At 44.1% G+C, this 19,526-nt stretch overlaps 1 protein-coding gene across 13 annotated transcripts in view; it reads right to left on the bottom strand.

The window, feature by feature from the left end:
- The window catches only part of RALGAPA2 (Ral GTPase activating protein catalytic subunit alpha 2), a 285,244-nt gene that overhangs the window by 238,608 nt on the left and 27,110 nt on the right, over nt 1–19,526 (bottom strand). For 12 of the 13 annotated variants that reach the window (XM_067013805.1, XM_067013802.1, XM_059038836.2 and 9 more), the window contains exon 3: nt 18,263–18,315. In XM_067013805.1, the coding sequence (XP_066869906.1) occupies nt 18,263–18,315 (53 nt within the window). Of the gene's footprint in view, nt 1–16,932; nt 16,964–18,262; nt 18,316–19,526 lie in introns of those variants that run through there. The other variant, XM_067013806.1, reaches the window with a different exon arrangement.

The raw sequence follows: 19,526 nt of genomic DNA on the forward strand, positions 1-19,526 counted from the left end.
ACGTATATTTCCAGGCAGCTATCGACACACTACCTCTTCCATTAAAGCCAGCTTGGGGTTTGGTTTGGTTTTCTTGTCGTAACTTTCCAAATGGGTCAGCAACATACATGGTGTGTTTACCTCATTTGTTCCCACCTGACAATAAAGCAATGTGTAAGAACGTCTACTGGGAAAGCCACCACAGGTAAACCTGATCCAACGTGGGTGACTATCAAGGGCACGACTTGTCCCGGCCTGGACGTCTTTCCCAGCAGCTGGGCCTCACTGTAAACATCACCTCCTCCATCACCTGTCCCATCGTCCCTGGCACAGTCCTCACCCCGGGCTGACTGGAAGCCCCATGAAGGCCAGAACACCCTGAAATATCCCCAGTGCCTGGAGCATGCCTGGCACATAGTCGGTGCTCAATAAATATTCAGTAAAAGAGTTCTGAAGGTTTTTTACTTGTGAAATTGTGAATTTTGTAGGTAATCCTGATCTTTGCTATGGTCTTATATTCACATTGACATAATATGTACCTTATATTTCCTTAAACATCACTGAATTAGTGATGGCATTTACATTAAAATACATTATTTTAATAATGTATTGTAATAATAATTATTATTATTAAAATAATAATGTGTGGGCGTTTTTTAGCCCTGCACCTAGTAAAGAAAGCCCAAACAAAAAATAAAAGCTGTATCATTTAAAAGAACTAAGTTTTTCAAAATCTGATACACATAAAATATAAATGTATTTAGTTACATACATTTGTCATAAATTCTACACGCTACACATCTACAAAGATGAAAATGCTACACAGACCATCAAAGATTATTTCTGATTATATATTAAAAGCTGTACACAGCTGATCACATGCTGAAAATCACTAAATTCTCTCCTCCATTTTTCCACTTCAGACTTCCCCTAGAACATGTTGGTTTGTTATCTTTTAACATAATTCTAAAGGGTATCTTAAATCTGTTTTACTATGCAATAATACTGACATACACTCAAACATACCTACACAAACACACACATGGCAGATCTACACACACACACACACACACACACACAAACACACATGCCAGACCCCACTTAGTGAAAAATATCTACAAGGCTTGGCATTTGAAATGCAGAAATAAAATAACGACGAATAAAATACTTTGTCTTTACTTCCAAGGGTTTCATGATTCATGGGCAAGAGAGACGGTAAGGAAAATATCATTCAGGGAAAAAAGCCTGACAGAAATTTGAATGACGTGTTACACGGGTGAGGGGAAAGCGCTTCCCTTCAGTGGGGACTTCATGGATTGCTTCCTGGAAAAGAGGACACTTGGGCTAAGACTTACAGATTAATTAAATTAGCCAAGTGGAGGGCAGGAACAGAGGAGGAGCGTGTGTGAAGGTTCAGAGGCAGACAGCATCAGGCAGTAAGCGTAGCGGGCAGGCAGCTGAGAAGGGAGGAGACGGGCCTGTAGAGGCAGGTGAGGCTGGGGTTGATGCTCTCCCTGGAGCAGGTTCTATAAGACGGCTGAGAAGAAATGCAGGGGCGTGCAGGAAGAAGCAATGGTAGTATTTTCAGACAGGGAGTGAAATGGTCTGGACCAGGGGCAGCAGGGTAAAGAGGAGAAGCTGGCACAGTGACATTCAGAAGGGGAAACTGTCAAGGTGGACAGGTCGAGTAGTTGGGGTAAATGGAGGACTCAAGAATGATCCGCCCCCCCCACCCACCAGAGGGCTCAGGAGATGGCAATAATTTTATCCAAGATGTCAAATCCAGAAGGAATTCCATAATTGAAGCATGTCAGGTTTGGTTCTGGACATCCTGGAATTTGAGGTGTCAGTGGACCACCTTACTGAAGATGTTCTGATAGGCAATCGGGTATATGGGTCTAGAATATAGAAATGGGATCTGGATGGTAACAGAAAACAGGCAGCAGTTAAAGGTGTGTGTATATGAGACCCTTCTGGGAGAGAGCTTGAAATGAAATGAGATAAAACCCAAGCACTAACAGTTTCCTGAAGTTCTGCTAAGGAGGTAAGGATGCTGGGGGCCGGACGGGGGAACAGAAGTTAGAAGCAAGCGTGCACAAGTCAAAGGAGAAACTCTGGATGTGCCAGGTGTTTGTAGGCTTATTGTGTTAAAGATTAGAAATACTTATGACTAATTGATATGACAACTAGTTAGAAAAGGCTAAAGATGCTGGAAATGTGGGGAAATCGATGCCACATAACAAAGTGACTTCAGCGTTAAATCAAGTGAGCTCAACGGTTTCCCTTGCGCAGAGAACCCACAACCTTTGTCGGCCAAACACCAAGTGCCAGGCAGGATGGATCTATCAGTCTATAAACTGTATGAAGTCAAGTGGCTCTCTGGGGGAAAAAAATCAAAAAAGGTCTTCACTTTGCAATTATACCAACATGCATTTTAGATGGATAACACACAAAAGGAACTAAATGTAAAAACTGGGTTATGTCTTGTTAAGTTCCATTACATTAAAAGGGAATCACAAGAAGAAAAAAAAAAAGTCAGATTTCTACAGAACGTTTTAACAGGAACCAATGCAAGCATTGTCCTACCATCAGAATGTAAACCTGAATGTCCACATGAGCTGCAGAAGACACGACAGCAGAGAAAACCCAGAGAGAGGTCTATGGATTGTGGGGAAACATCACAAGCAAGGAAGTGAGTACAAGAAAACCACCTACTCTGGAACCAAGGATACAGATGAGGGTATCAGCAGTTGGGCTGCTGTCCAGCCAAGCAAGCAGCTCTGGAGCCCAGAACAAAAACATCTGGGGTGGGCTGGGGGCTCTCCAGACTCAAGAGAGAAAGACAGCTTCCATTTTTGCCTAAGTTTTATGATTCTTTTTTTTTCAGTCAATATTTATTCATTTATTTATTTATTTATTTTTAATTTTTATTAAATGAGTCTCTAAATTCTATAGTACTTTACAATTTTCAAAAGTTTCACACACATGATTTCATACAATCTCATAATAACCCTTCCCCCCCAAACTCCCATATTGCCCCTCCCCCTTTTCCTCTCCCCATTGGTAACCACTAGTTTGTTCTCTATATCTGTGAGTCTGCTTCTTTTTTGTTTTATTCACTAGTTTGTTGTATTTTTTAGATCCCATATATTTGTATTTGTCTTTCTCTGTCTGACTTATTTTTCTCAGCATAATGCCCTCCAAGTTCATCCATGCTGCTGCAAATGGTAATATTTCATTCTTTTTTATGGCTGAGTAGTATTCCATTGTTTATATATTCCACATCTTTATCCATCATCTGTCAGTGGACATTTAGGTTGTTTCCATACCTTGGCAACTGTAAATAATGCTGTTAAGTTTTAGTATTCTTTAACTCATCCTTTCTCTTTACCGAAAAATTTACTGCAGAGGCTATTTCAATATGTTTGCTACCAAATGAATAATAATGGTTGCAGGTTGAGTTCTCTGGGAAACAGACCCTGCATGCAGTTAGAAGCCCTAGTGGTTTATGGGGAATAGCATCTGTGAAAGAGAAACAGACCCCCACACAGAGTTCACAGTCCGTTAGAGGAGCCCCACGTGCCTAAGGATGGTCAGGCCACTGTACTGCTGCCTCGCTCAGTCACTGGCTGGGGTCGTGATGGGAAGAGCATGGCCGTGGCTGGAAAGCTGAAGACGGCGCTGATAGCCGGGGGCTGGGGTGACCCCACTCCTTGCAGCCAGGCTGGAGTAGATTCGAGCTGCACTCGTCTCTGTCTGTCACAGTCATCTTGCAATGACTAATCAGGATATTCTCATATCAAGAGGCTGAAGTCCTGAAGAAGTGAACCCTACTTCGGGGACAGGGTCTCTGCTGGCTTCACTTCTCATCGGCTGGCTGCAGCCTCAAGGGGATGGGAGCTGGACAGCTGAGTCAACCCTGCACATCTTCTGCCTCCTTGCATCCAGCCCACTCTCCCAGAGTGAGCGGGAGAGCAGCAACTTGGTGTCCTCCTCTGTCACGCTTTCCTCTAGGGGGATTTGGCACCCCACCTACATTCCGGGATCATCTTCTGGGCCCATCTTGCAACTTAATCTAAAAATTTCGTACAGCTGAGGCTGAGAAAATTACTCTAAAGATTTAGGATAGAGCTCATCTTGGACAAGATGAATGCCTGGCATGCCCACTGGCTCTTCAGATCTTCACTGTAGTCAGGAAACCAAGTTGGCACTGAATCATGCTCTTCAGCTTTCCAAAATACACATTGGTCTTCTTGATTTAGGTTTCTTTTCTTAGTATGCAACAAAGACAAATGTCTTTTTAATGTAAAGAAGGACAAAGGATACAGCAAGATGGCGGGCATCTGGATGCTTGGATGCTGTCAGTTGGCCACAAGTAGACTCAACTTGTTCTGAGGATGGGTCTATATCATCAACACCACTTCTGGACAAAAGTTTTCAGATTTACAAAATGGATGGACTTTAAAGATACTCAAAAATAAACTCAGTAAGGTTTGGATAGGAAACACCATGCCCAATATCTGAGCTACTAAGAACATTCCTAAATGGATGTAATCTTATACAACAACTAGAAGGCTGAAACTACCCACACAGATGCTTTCTGCACTCAAATACGGCAAGGGCCATTTTTTATGCATTAAAGTCTATGAGGTCAATAAAAATAAAGCCCCAAACAACCATCTGTGTCTAAATGCTAAGCCTGTCCCTCAGAGAGCCCCGGATGAAGCCTACCTCTACGGATGCAAATACAATAAGATATTGCAACTGCAGCCCACATTCCAAGCTACACTACTGCGAATGCCACGTAAGCTACTGACATCTTGTCTGTAGTTTCGCTGGAGAGTAAACTTTAAAAAGTGCAGGAAAGCCACACAGTGTGAATAAATATTACTTTTCTGAAGAGCACATGGCCGTAGTTAATGCTCAGTGCTCAGCTGCATCTACGTGGTAATCCATTAGAGCACACTCGCGATCGAAATTAGGTATCACTGCTGCTCAGCACGTCGGGGAATCAGTCATTCTTTTACCAGATTATCCATAGTCCTTTCTTCTCCAGAACCTACTGCATGACCAGGAATAATGTGAAATGGAAGCTGTAGTTTATATAAGATGCTATCGTGTACTTTAAAACTGTTGATCTTCATTTAATTTGTGTGGGCAACTTTATTTTTTTCAAATTATTCCAGATGATTGCAACATATCCCAGTAGATTCACTTTTGATTTCGATTCCACTTAGAAGGGTAGGTCAGTGAAGAAGAAGGAAAACATGACATTACTCACTGACGCAAGGTAACGTCCATAAACGATGACCAACTAAACCTGTTATACCCACAAGTACAGAACGTGGGAGCAACTCTCCCTGAAACCAGCCACGTGGCACAAGGGTGCGAAGTACAGAAAACACTGACCAGGGAGAAAACAGAAAGTTCAGTTTGGAAGAACGGAAGTCTTAGTTGCTTGGCCTTTTGAGTAATAAATGTTTGGAAAACTTATGATGAGACAGGGCAGATGGGTTTACAGGAACCATCCTGTGAATGCCCGGGCCATGCGTGAGGGGGTCTCAGAAGGACCCCTGTGATCAGGAGTCCACCGGCCTGGACACTCCCGGGGTGACCTCTGGACACAGCAACGTGTCCTTCAGCTGTCCTGGGCCTGGCCACTCCTCTCTCACTAAAAATGACCCAACTATCTAATGCGGACAAAACCTTTTCATTGAATTTTGAGTGTCAACATTTGGGACCTCAAAATGTAAGAGAAATAGAGCTAAAATAACAAACTGCATAATCTTAAAAATAAGGTGACTATATTTTTAGGTAAAAAAGTCATGCTTTTTTTCTTATCCCATGTCCCATTCTAGCTAATCACTGCTGTTACTCAGCCAGGAAAGCACAGTTCCATCTTCTTACATCCTTTTCAATCTTTAGGACCGAACTCAAACTTCACCTCTTGAGAAGGGCCCACTGCAACCTCCCCTCCAACACATCCCTCCCCAGTGAGATAGGAACTGGGCCCACTCCACCAGCACCTGCTGGATTCCTTGAGAGAAGAGACCCCCTATGAGCCATCTGGTACCCCTAACACCCAGAACAGTGGCTGGCAATAATGTTTCTTAATGAGCACTGCATGCACAAATAGATGAATGAAAGAAAAATGAAAAAAAAAGAAAGGAAGACAAAGGGGATTCTAATTTTGTGCATGTGTACAAGCAGACACAAGAAAATGCCCATGTTTAAGGAAGGTGCTCATACTCTGACATCGTAGAAACACAGAACCTGGAGAGCAGGCATCTGATAAAGATAAATGAGAATACAACTGTGCTTACAACCTTACAGTAAATCTTAATACTTGATTAGATCATCATTCAAAAGGCAAGACTTTTCTCAGCTAATGAGAAAAAAAAATATTTCAAAAGACTTAAAACACAAGGAAAAGACATCTAAAGGAAATACGGAATGTAAAAAAAAAAGAGAGGGGGGCACCTAATTTCACCCTCCTGCATTCTAGAAATTGAGCAATATAAAAATGTTAGAAAACCTCATTAAATAATGAAAATCCAGAAAGGGTAAAGGATCCCATCTATAAGCAAAACACTCAAGAGGAATTACTGCTTAAGGCATAAAGGAAACAGCAAAGAGGCGCGGTGGGTGGGGGCCCCCCTCCCATGAAAGCAGAACATAACTAGAATATGCAGCAAAGGAGACCACCCTCAAGAGGAACGGGTTCCTCCTGAAATAGATTTGCTGCAAGAGGAGGATACTTTTTTAGAAATTCTGATGCACATTCTTAAGAAACCCAAGAGGACACTGAATCTTTTTTAAGATCTAGGTAAATAAAAGCAGCAGATGCACCAGTAAGTGACATTTGAAATCAGAAAATATCACGTGTAGATGAAAACCCAGAAAACACGGATCTAGGGTCTTCCGCGGTTTCCCACCATAACCTCGCGCTGAGACGACGCGCATCCCAAGGCTGCCCTAGAACTAAATAAGCTGAACATAGATAAATGTCTAGACGTAGCACGTTCCAAGCTGCAAATTGAACATATAATTAAAAATCCTACACAAATCTAAAAAGAACAAATGGATTATCCACAAAGGAACAAAACTCGGGCTGACCTCAGTCTTTCTCTCTGCAACATTAAGCTTCAGAAGACAGCGTGGTCAGGTGCTCACTGCAGGCCAGGCCGAGAAGAAGGGGCACCAGAACACAGACACACATGGAGGACAGGAGTCCCACAGCAAACCAGATGCCTACATGTGAATCCAGCATGTGATACAGAGAACTAGAGTAAACTACAGCTCTTTTGAAAAGCAAATAAAACTCAAAGTATTGAGAAAAAAAAGATGATTCGAAAAACACAGAGTCAGCTGTATGTGTCTGAAGTTTAAAAAAACAAGATATTCTAGAGCTGGGAGTTTATCAGCCACACACCTCACTTCCTCAACATACTAAGTGATTCATGTTCCAGCAAATAAAGAGATTAGTTAAAATAAACAATCCAAAAACAAGGATGCAGGTGTATAAACACTATGAACAATGAGCTATTTTATATAATTGGAAATAATGTGGGTATGAAAAATAGAGTAAATCCTCAAAATCATTAACATAAGAGAAATAAATTCTAAAAAACATTAAAATAATCTGAATATAAAATGCTTAAAATAGGTGAAAAGAAGTACAAAAGATACGTGGTGTTAAAGTAAAAGTACCACCAAACACTGCTTTATTCTTGATATGGATAACAAAAAGAAAAAGGTTCAAATAGCATTTTGTTAATTTAAAGACAATTATTGGAATGACAGAAAAGTGAAAGTATATCTCCCAAGTTGCAAAGCACTGAAAGTCAGTAACCTCTCCCCCAAAAAACAAAAGTAGAAAAAAAAAAGTTTAATGTTAATTATCACATTAAAATAATAAATATAAATAAGTTAAATTCCTCTACCAAAGACCAAGTCAATCAGAACTGGCTTTTAAACACAGAAAGATGAACAATAAAATACAGAAAATGACATAGTAGCACATAATTCTACCCATAATATGTGGTCTTGCCCTGAATAACCCACTCACTGGAACACACCCAAGAGGAGTCTTCTTTTCACACAAGGATCTGACACAGGAAACCTCAGTCACAATCAAATCTGCTGAGCTCTTCTTCAATTCCAACTTCTATTTTCTGGCTAAAAACTGTATTTTTCAGATCTTTTCAATTTTGATACCAACACAACCAGTTGTCTGTCTTTTCTGTGCCATTTTTCACAAAATGGAAAAAAAAAAAATCACTTCCAGAGCGTTTCCAGGTAAGTGGAAAGTAGAGAAATAACAACCCCCAATGAGATGCCAGCACGTGGTCCCCACCCTCCCAGAACCTTCGAGGATTTAAACGTCCGCTTCCCCACAGTTAGAAAGTGTCACAGACCTGCAGTTGGCTCACGACTAGCCCCTCTGCCAAGTTCACCCGGCGAATGCCTGGGTCTGCGGGAGCAGCTGGTGCTCAGCAGGTTTACAGCCTATCCTGTGTCGGGAGCACATCACACACCGGGTGTCACTCTGTGACAGCCACCACGCCATATCCAAGCAAAACAAGCCACAGAAAACTGACAACACAGCAAGTCTGTGTACAACTATCTCCTAAACTGGCAGACAAAGAAACCAACTCATCCAAACTGTGTTCCCATATGAATTCCAATCAATTTAAAGGTAGAGAAAAAGCTCTTTATGTATCTCCTGCTGTTCTAACAGTAAAGACAACGTGCTCGAGTTTCCCTGTGAGGTTTCCATACATGTAGTCCTGATGCAGTTTCTACCCTCTGCCCTTGCAGGGTTCCTGGAAGCATCTGCTGGTGCTGCCTTTGGGCGACCCACTCCTGAAGGTGTCAGCTACCCAGGAGAGCGGGGCCAGGGCACCCGGGCCACAGCAGAGAAAAGGGGGAATGTAATTTCACACAGCTGCAAACAGCTCCAGACATCTCCGGTTTCCCTTCCTCCGAGGTAAACTGAGTAATTCAGTATATCCTGTTGGGTCAATCCCAAGTTTCTCACCTGGAAGTCACAAGGCATAAGGAAAACTGTAGTCTTGGTATTAAATTTAGAGTTAAAATGGCCACTGAAAATGGCTCCTTTCAACTCAGACACTCATCTCAAATTATTAACACGCTGTAATAAGATAATCAAATTGTAACTACAAACAATGCATTCACAGAATTCTAGAAAGGACTCGATGTTTATGCTTTGCTTCCATCTTCCAGTCTGCAGAGATCATAAACATTTCATGATCAAAAGCAGACACCAGAATAACCATGTGCTACAGAAACAGAAGACCCGGGCCCTGTGTTCTGTTATGTCCCCAGCATCCCGTACAGGACCCGGCACTGAGGGGCGATTACTGAGCTAACTCACCACCACAAACAACACCTGAGACCAGGGAGAAAGGGCACGACGGGCCACCCAGCCTCCATTGGAACCCCGGCCAAGGAAGTCTCAGGGGATGTCGTGGAGCAGGTCACACTCTGCCGTGACACGCACGCCACCACCTGGAGTTGCCCCCAACCAAAGGCCCAATGTTGATAAAAACAGCAAGCATGACTAACGCTATGAAGAAAGCCAGAGCAATTCTATGTCTCTATGATCACTTTAAATATATGTAACACATTAAAATAAACCCCGATGTTGTAAAGATGACCAAGTATCCTGGTCATGCTTGCCAGCTGGAACTCAGAGCGGCTTCGGGGATGGAGAGGAGTATCTGTCGGCCCAGTTCTCCAGGAACTGTGAGCTGACCCTGACTTTTCTCAGCTGCAATCAGTCATTTAGAATTACAGCAATGACCCAGGAGCCGCATTCAAAGTTGGAATCATTCCTTTAAACAAACAAGCAAAAAAGTCCACTGAAGCATCCAAATCTTTGAAATTCTCAATAAGTACTTAAATCCCAAGAATTGAAGAGGAATCTGGTTTTCGTGTTCACTTTATTTGTTCTTGTCCCTACTCCACTCACCAGCAGTAAAGTGGTCCTTACGGGAAAAAGAAATAAAAAGCACTAACAGTGTGAGAGGCCCGCGAAGTCCTGGCCCTCGGCGTGGGGAGGGGGAGCAGCCCTGGAGGTTTTCTGCACGCTGCACAGTCTGGAATAACTAACGACAAATAAAGCAGAGGCGACCAGGGCTGTGGAAACTAGTTAATTGTAAAAATACAATCCTGCTGCCTTGCTCTGTATTATTTGTTCCGAAGGAAAAAGGGCCGTGACTTAATATCCTGCAGGTGATCTGCCCTGAATGCATAGACCTGGCCATGATTCAGTCCAAGCGTTTCCCCTGAACCTCCACAGGAGCTTCTAATTTGTTTTCATTTGCAAAGAGTTAGAAAAGATAAACAGTTCCACCAAAAGAAGAAGGATGGTGGGGGAGGCGGAGAGAGGTTGGGAGGACAAACATCTCAGAATTGCCTACAATCCTATTATATCCATAATTCTAGTTTCTCTTCAGGCAATTCTTCTTCACTGTTAATATCTGAAGCAGAATGAGGTAATTAAGGGTGAAAACATAAATAAATGCGTGTGTATGGTAAATACAGTTAATCCTCAAATCGCTGGCACAGGGAAAGCAACTGCACAGAGTGAAGACCAGCACATTATGTCACCTCCTCTCGCACAGCCCCAAGCACCTCACCAGTCCAGCTGAATTATCATCATCTGGAAAGCTATTAAAAGTCCTTTCCCCTGTTTTGAGGAAAAGAATCTGAGGCTACACCCACTTCTATATAAGCTCCCTTGGAACACTGAAGAACCAGAGAGCCTGGGTTGAATTCCATTAAAGTCAGACAGAGATTCCACTAGAGCCCTGGATTCCCAGCCGGTCAGTAACAATTCCCCAACGTCAGCGTGCCCAGCAAGGCTGCCACCCACAAGTCCCCTCCGAGCCAGCATCACTCCCACAGACGCTAGGTAGGAGGCTTGTCAGACAAACTGTCATCTTTGCTAGTAATGGAAAAATAACACCTGAGGACCCCAGTATCACCCCGCCTCCTCTGTTGGCCCCTGAAGAAGCCCCATGTCACCTGAGGTCTCTGGGCAGCTCACCGCTGGCTCTGATGTCCAGTCCTCCCCAACCAGAACTTCCCACCGCAGGAAGGGTGAGGAGGACCAGAGGGCACTGCCCTGGGAGGACACCGACAGTGTTTTCTTTATCTCGATGGGTGGCTGGAGGGAAGGGGTGAGATGAAGTACAAACCCATTTGACTGGCCCTGGTTTATACTATTATTTTCATCTTAAAATAAGCATGGAAAGAGTAGGATGAAATCTGGTGTGGCTTTTCAACCCTGTGTCTGCAGAACGCCACTCTGGGGCCCTGCTTCCCCACCCAAGAAGGCCGGTGCGCATGCCCCTCGGCCAAAGGCATGTTCCGGTAAAACTCTAAACCTGCAGTGAAGTCCCCTCCCCACGGGAGAGGGACAGGCCACATGCTGAGGACTTAACCAGGTGTCTGACAAAGAGGAAACAAGTCTTCCAGATGAGGTCGCCAGGCTCCGTGGGAAGACGCCACAACCTCTCTGTCTAATCGGCAGCCACAAGCACACGTGTGGCTATTTAAGTTTAAAAATCAAATCAAACTACTTACGATTAAAATTTATGTTGCCCAGTCACACCAGCCACATTCCCAGCACGAAGTAGCCCATGTAGCGAATGGTCACCTAGCTGCATGCAAAATATTCCCATCGTCCCAGAAAGTTCTAGTGAACAGAGCTGCTCGAGAGAAGAAAGCAACTGACGTGTTTAGATACTCAAAGGCTGATCAAAGTGATTTGATACTAAAACTAAATAAAAGCATGAAACTAAATTTCATGCTGAAAAAGACTCCCCTGTGAACTTCTTATTTTGAAGATGTCTTGTTTGGAGACTTCCATCAAAGCTACCTTTGTGGGACCCTAGGCTGCTGGCAGAGCTGAAGAGTCCCCAGACCTCATCTGGTCCCACACCCGCCGCAGGGACGCGGACCCCAAGGCAAAGGAAGGTTCATTGCCTCAGTCAGGGCAGCAAGGCCCGCCGTGCCAAAGCCAGATCCAAACCTCGCCAGCCCTTCTGCTACCTTTCTCTCATACCCTTTGTCCAGGGAGTTACAGGTGAGAAAAGAAAATATTTTTAATATAAAAATACCACATAAACCCCATGGGAGATAAGTTGAGAATTTAAGAGGCTTTAATCCAACAATAAATATTAACAAATGCCAGTCGGTGTGGGGCACACAAAGGATTACAAGGGGCCCCAGGAACTTCCTAGTCTCCGTAGGAATCTAAGACACCTGGAGGGAAAACCAGGAACATCCGGCTGTAATGCAACGGTAACAAGTGAGAGTGCACTCCACAAGTTGACAGAAGAGAACGGGCACCTCTAGCTGGAGCTGCCAGGAGAAACGAGGGGTCTGGACACAGCCTGAAAGACTGGGCCGGAAGAGCAGGAGAGCAAAGGGCAGGCTGCATAAACCAAGAGGTAGAAGTGAAACTGTGCGCAAAGAGGCCAAGGGGCAACAAGCCAAGTGCGGGTGACAGTGCTCTCACAGAGTGACCCCAACAGCCAAACAGGGAGCCCCAGGGACTCCGAGTGTGAGACCAGCTCCCGCCACACTTCACAGGATAACAAGAACCGTTCAGCCTCTGGGAAGGAAAAAAACAGGGTTTATTTAATCTGGTGGGGTAATTTAAATAAATTCAAAAATAAGGGATCTAGAAATCAAATGTCCTGTGTATCTGTGATTTCTAACTCTGTGATATTTGAAAAACAGATGAATAAGTAGCATTCTGAGGCCAGGATATGTGTACGTTTTAATATGAAACCTATTCTGCTGATGCACATTTTAATTGGGGACTGGGAGGCTGGGGAAATGCCTTGCTATCAAACTCTACCCAAACTACCCCATTTCTCTACCAAAGGGGGGATGACATACAGCATGGCAGATGGCCTGAAACAACATCTAAGAACTGTATCTTCTTGTTTTCTGTATTCTTGATGCTCTGACACCTGGGGCCCTGCTGCACAGGCAGGAGCTGCCCTCCCAGGTTAGTGAATTCCTGGGAGTACCTGTCAGCACATCTTTAATATGCAAAGCAGCCAAGCCCAAATCCACACCTTAGCCACCTCCTTTAATGGGATCTCTGGGACAAGATCCCCTGCCCGCATCACCTGGGGATCAGGTACTGAAAGCTGGGGACCGCCCCCAGAGCCCAGAGCCTGCAGCAATTATTCACACTATCCAATCCTAACCTGCTCAGCCTGCTGGTGACCTTGCCTGGCCCATTCCTTCCTGCAGAAACCAGCTCAGTTCCTCTCTCTGCCTGCTCTTTTCACCTTGGGGCTTCTCTTTATGGCCCTACCTGACGCGCCACGCCTCCTGCTTCTAAGGCACTGGACGCACTGTAATAACATCTTCCTTCATGCCAATCATTTTCAGGTCTGTGTGTCTTACCACACCTGATTAAAACAAATCTCAGGAACCATGAACACCTCTCAACTGCTGAATGCAGAAGGTGCTCGAAGTCAAGTGAATCATTTGATCTTGAAACCCATTCACCAGGTGCCTTACATTTTTACACCAACCCTCCTTTTCCCCTATGTAGGCAGCCACCTCAAGGGCCACCATCTAAGTGTCACTTCTGAAAAGGGCCTTTCAGAGTTTTCTGACTCATAAGGTGGTTACTGGAGCACCGACATATCCATTCTCACCGGTGGACTCTTCAGTTTACCATGAAACGTTAAGACGTGCTCCATGCGTGCAGGGCGTTCCATCCATCCCACTGCCATACCTCCAGCACCTAGAAGTGTGCCTGACACACAGCAGGTACCCAATAAACATGTCTAATGAATGAATGACCTGTACAGGAATAGGCACATGTTGGTACAGGTGGCCCATGGAATACAGCTTGAATATCGAGACTTCTAAGTGGTGAGCAGCCTGCCACTGAGTTAAGGAATGGGTTCTAGAGTGAGACCAGAGGTTAAATCTCTATCTACCATTGGACAGATGTGCAATCTTGGGCAAGTCACCTGACACAACCAAGCCCCCAACCTTCCATTGATAAGAACTGGAAAGACTGAACCTATTTCCAAGGGAAAGGATTAAACAGGATGGCCTGAGTAAAACATTTACATTCTGGTCAAGTCAGCAATGTTGATTCATTTGATGGGGTCCCACACCATCATCTCACAGGCCAATCTGAAACACATGGCAATGACAGATGAAATATCTTTTTAAAAGAAGAGTAAAATTAAGGAGTCATAACCTCAATTAGACGTGACACACATCTCCATGAACCAGCAACAAGAGAAACTCCAAGTGGTACAGAGATTTGAAGCCACAGGCCATGGCAGCTAGAGGTCAGCTTCTGAGGGGTACAGTGCTGCCACCCAGCATAAAGATGACAAGGTCCACCCGCTGCCTGAAGGAGACTCGGACTGGGCTGGCAGCCTTGACTGTTACCACTTGCTTCATCCGAGCAGTGTGATGTCTTCGATAGCTCACTACATTGACACAATGACTGTTTCCTTTCTCAAAGGTTCCCTTCCAAACGGCCCCGACTCACAGAGCAGGCAGCAGCTCTCCTAGACTCCTCTTTCCTGCCTTCTTAACTCCCTTACCTCCGTGCCTTCTTTCAATCCATTTCTTATTTATAGACAGTCTTTACATGGTATCCCTTCTGTGATTTAATATGTCTTAATAATACCACTTTTTCTAAAGGAAGCCTTTCCCAATTATTTACACCTTGATAAGTAGTTACCTTCAAATCCTCATAAACCATCTCTTTACGTGGCACTAACTTGTAGAAGGTAGCGATGAAGTTACTTAATTCTCAGAACGAACCATACAAATTACAACCTACCTTCTGAAGCTAGAGACAGAGAGAGAACATAAACAAAAACAAAAGCAATGCAAGCTCATTTTTCATTCATATTTACTGTGCCAAATGAAGGTTTTATGAAGCTTTGAGTAATATATATTTTTTCTCTTATAGAGGCAACACATCCCCTGTAGATGGTAATGTATGGGGAGTAACACCCTCCTTAATCTAGACTTTCTGGACACGAGGAGAAGGTGTTGAAACCCCCTCCGTGTGGGTACAGGACTACAGGCTCTGATGGGCTTTCCTGTTGCAGGACAGTGACGGCAAAGGTACCTGTTATTGGGCTTCGGAGGACACAGGGAAACTAGCAAAGGACTTAAAAAGCAGTGAGAGAGGAAGCAGGAGGGGAGGGAACACCAAGTACACAGGAGGATCTATGGACGTCTGCACGCTCCAGACACCCGTGCCCATCCCAAGGTGGGTGTGAGGAACTGAACCTGGATGCCAGTAATGAATCAGGACTCTCAAGTGGAGCCAAAGTGATCCCAAACAACAGCACTCCCAGACCCCCTGCAAAAGCAAAGACAAACCCTCTGGAAAAACAGGATTCAAGCAGATTAAATCTGCATCCAATGAAATCTGATCTCAAAATCATATCACAAAACCTACAAGAAAAGAAGCCATTTTGAGAGACGGTAGAAATAACCAACAGCTTTCAACAACCAAAGACAGACTTCAGATAGAAGAATGATCAGATACAGAGCATGAACTCTTCCATGATAAATGTTTCAGAAAATAAAAATGTCTAAAAATGAACAAGGATCAAGAGACCATCAAAAGCAACCAGCCACATATGAATATCAAACCAAAAGAAGTTAAAACATAGAAATTAAAAGCTCAGTAGCACAGTGAAGCAGCGGATTAGACCCAAATGGAGAAAGTGCCCTGGGGAGAGACAGCCGAGGCCGCCTGGCAGAGCACAAGGCCAGGAGACAGGGTGGGGAGGACGAAGGTAAGCCTGAGGGATGTGGAGGACAGACCAAGAAGTTTGCATGGGAATCCTAGAAAGCACGGCCAGAAAGAAGAGGAAAGAGTCAATATTTGAGAAGAAAGTAGCAGAGAATTTTACAGACATTATAAAAGATTTGAATCCAGAAATACAGGAAGCACACAGATACCAAGCAAGAAATTTTCACTACACATTTCATGGTAGAAACAAAGAGTAAATTAAGACAAGAATGTTAAGATAAGCCAGAGAGAAAAGGCATTTAAAGGAACAGCAATTAGACTGAGAACAGAGCTTAAAACTGCTGCAACGGCAACTGATAGTAAAATTATACCTGTAAAGTGTAACATAAATGCTTGTATTACCACTACTACTTCTAATAATAAGAAATAGCAACAGTTTGGAGACAGCGAAGATTCATCAAAAGCAGATAAAACTGAAGGGATTATGTATGACTCTTAAAAGAAGGACTGTGCCCATAAGTTTTAAAACCGGTGATAAGACCAAATTCCTTGAATTTTTAGAAAAATATATAATTTACCAAACCAGAATCAAGAAGAAATATAAAACCTGAATCATCACAGAGTAATCCAAAAACTATTAAAGAAATGGAAGGAGTAGTTAAAGTCCTCTCACTAAAAACAACAAAACCAAAAAAGCACGAGTTTCAGATGGTTTTTACAGGAAAGACTAAAGAAATTTCCAGGAACGGATGAGTCCAATCTTATACAAACTATTTTATATAATACAAAAAGAACAGACACTTGACAACAGGTCCTGAAACCTTTGTAACAGGATCATTCAAAACAGTATGAGGAAAGGAAATCCAGACCAACCTCAGTTGTGAACACAGATCCAAAAATGCGAACAGTAGCCTTCCCAAAACTCAGAACTAGAATTCACCACATTAATATTCATGAAGAATCATCTTAATCAATGCAGAAAAAAACTTTTGAAAACTTCAAAACCCATCTATGATTTTTCATAAATCTTACCAACCTAGGAATAGAAACAAACTTCCTTATTATGATAAAGAGTATCTACCAAAAATTTACAGAAAACATTATTCTTAATGATGAAACATTAACAAAACTCTTTAAATCAGAAACAGAAAGACCACCTTTATCAATCCCATTTATCAGCGCGCTGCAGGGCCGAGCCAGTGGAGGAAGACAAGGAGACCAGAGTCACCTTTATTCCCAGACGATCTGCCTACCTACCAAGAAAACCAAAACCATCTACAGACAAAATGTTGGAATTAAATCACATACATCCACCTGACCCGGCAGTAGGAATGGAATGAATGAACCTGCACTAGATTCAGACACACAGATAAAGGTTAGAAATAACGTTGACTGTGCACGGGGTGAGACCATGTTTATGATACTCAAAACCAAACAAAACCCCATGGTGCATTGTTTAGGGGTACAAATGCTTGTGGAAAATCATCTTTGAAAAGAAAGGGGGGCTTCCCTGGTGGCGCAGTGGTTGAGAGACTGTCTGCTGATGCAGGGGACACGGGTTCGTGCCCCGGTCCGGGAAGATCCCACATGCCGCGGAGCAGCTGGGCCCGTGAGCCATGGCGCTGAGCCTGCGTGTCCGGAGCCTGTGCTCCGCAACGGGAGAGGCCACAACAGTGAGAGGCCCTGCCTTTGGAGCAGAGAAGGGATGGGATCAGGGGAGAGGCAACTGCTGCTTCTGGATCTTAAACTGGGAGGAAGGCAAGGCGGGGCAAGCATGCAAGCTTTACCCTCACGCTTCAGAACTTGCATATGGGGACTTCCCTGGTGGTCCAGTGGGTGAGACTCTGTGCTCCCAATGCAGGAGGCCTGGGTTCAATCCCTGGTCAGGGAACTAGATCCCACACACATGCCGCAACTAAGATCCCACATGCGGCAATGAAGATCCTGCGTGTAGCAACTAAGACCGGGTGCAGCCAAATAAATATTTTTAAAAAATAACTAAGTTTATATGACCTTTTCGAAGAGCAATTTGGCAATATCGATATTTAAAATGTGCACACAACTTCCCATGTAGGTACCCATACAGGAAAAATTCTCCCTCAAGGAAAACAAATCAGAAGAACATTCTTAGCAGCATTGTTTGTAAAAGAGGAAGGAAGGGGCTTCCCTGGTGGCGCAGTGGTTGAGAGTCCGCCTGCCGATGCAGGGGACACGGGTTCGTGCCCCGGTCCGGGAAGATCCCACAAGCCGCGGAGCGGCTGGGCCCGTGAGCCATGGCCGCTGGGCCTGCGCGTCCGGAGCCTGTGCCCCGCAATGGGAGAGGCCACAACAGTGAGAGGCCCGCGTACCACAAAAAAAAAAAAAAAAAAGAGGAAGGAAGGGTATACATGCCCATCATTTTTACTTATCTTCAAGTAAAATTAAAGATCTAAAATACCATATTTTTGACAAGAATCTTAAAAGCTAAATGAATTAATAAAAACTTACTTCAAAAAGAAAGAGGATGGAGTCCAGCTCCTCCCTTTGTGACTTATTATTCCCTGGAATATATAAAAAAAAATCAGTTATCATGACAATGTACAAATTTTAGGATATTAAACATTACACTGAAAGGTAACTTAAAACATTCAAGCCTCAACATACAGACATTCAGTCAAAGATCCCGGGAGGTGCTGTGCAGCCTGCGTTAGGGATGCAGGTGGGTGACGGAGCCAGACTGCCCAGGGCCACGTTCAGCAGAGCTGCTCCTTGCTAGCTGGTGACACACAGCTTCCAGGCTTTCTAAGTTTTAATCAACAGTGGAGCATCTTCCCCCGCGACAAGAGGGGTCCACTTCTCCAGCCCTTGAATCTGAGAGGCCCTGTGACCTGCTCTGCTCCCTGATGACAGCAAATGTGAAGCGAGCTTGAAAAGCCTTCCACACCTGTGAGCGTGGAGCCCTAAGGCCACCGTGTGAAGGAGCCCAAGAGAGCCTGCCAGCTGGGGAAGAGGGGTCACATGGAGGAGCACTAAGGCACCCTGGGCAGTGGCTTGCTAACCAGGACATGTGTGAATGAGGCCACCTGCCACCAGCTGGTCAAAGGCGTGAGCCAGCCCAAACCAGAGGAACTCTCCAACAGACCCAGAAAACCACAAGCTAAATGACTGGTAGTTGTTTTAAGGTGCTCAGTGTTGGGATGGTCTGTTGTGCAATTTGTTACGCAGCACAAACTGACTGATGGTCTTGAACTGCTACATGTTCCTAAAGGATAGAAGGAGCAAAGGGGGGGAGGGGGTGGCCTTTTAAAAACAGGATTTTAGGTTGTAGAGGGTTTTTCAGATATGGATTTTAATTTTTTTCTTTGTTATTGATTGTACATAATATCACATTTTTCTCCTCCACACAACTGTGAAAAATAGTGAAGTGGAACAGAGCTAGGAAGCAAGATAAAAATCACATAATTTCATATTTGAAATATCTACTACATTTGGCAAGAAAAAAAAATTTAAGTTCAAGCTTTATACCAATTTATAAATCACAGGGGGAAAACGTGAGAAATTTGTTTAAAAAGAACACATGTTGGCATCCTGGGCACATGCCCACATGTGACCTGACCTACTAGACGCTGAAGCAGCGCCCCTTGCAGGGCTTGAGCATCAGCTGTGTGGCCTCCCCCAGACACCCCTCCATGCTCGGCCTCTGCCTCAGGTCTCACAGGAACAGCCAGGGGTACACATGCTCCTCTCCACGGCCTCTTCTTTCCATGTGACC

Source organism: Kogia breviceps, chromosome 14 (genome assembly GCF_026419965.1).
Source record: "Kogia breviceps isolate mKogBre1 chromosome 14, mKogBre1 haplotype 1, whole genome shotgun sequence".
Lineage (NCBI taxonomy): Eukaryota > Metazoa > Chordata > Mammalia > Artiodactyla > Physeteridae > Kogia > Kogia breviceps.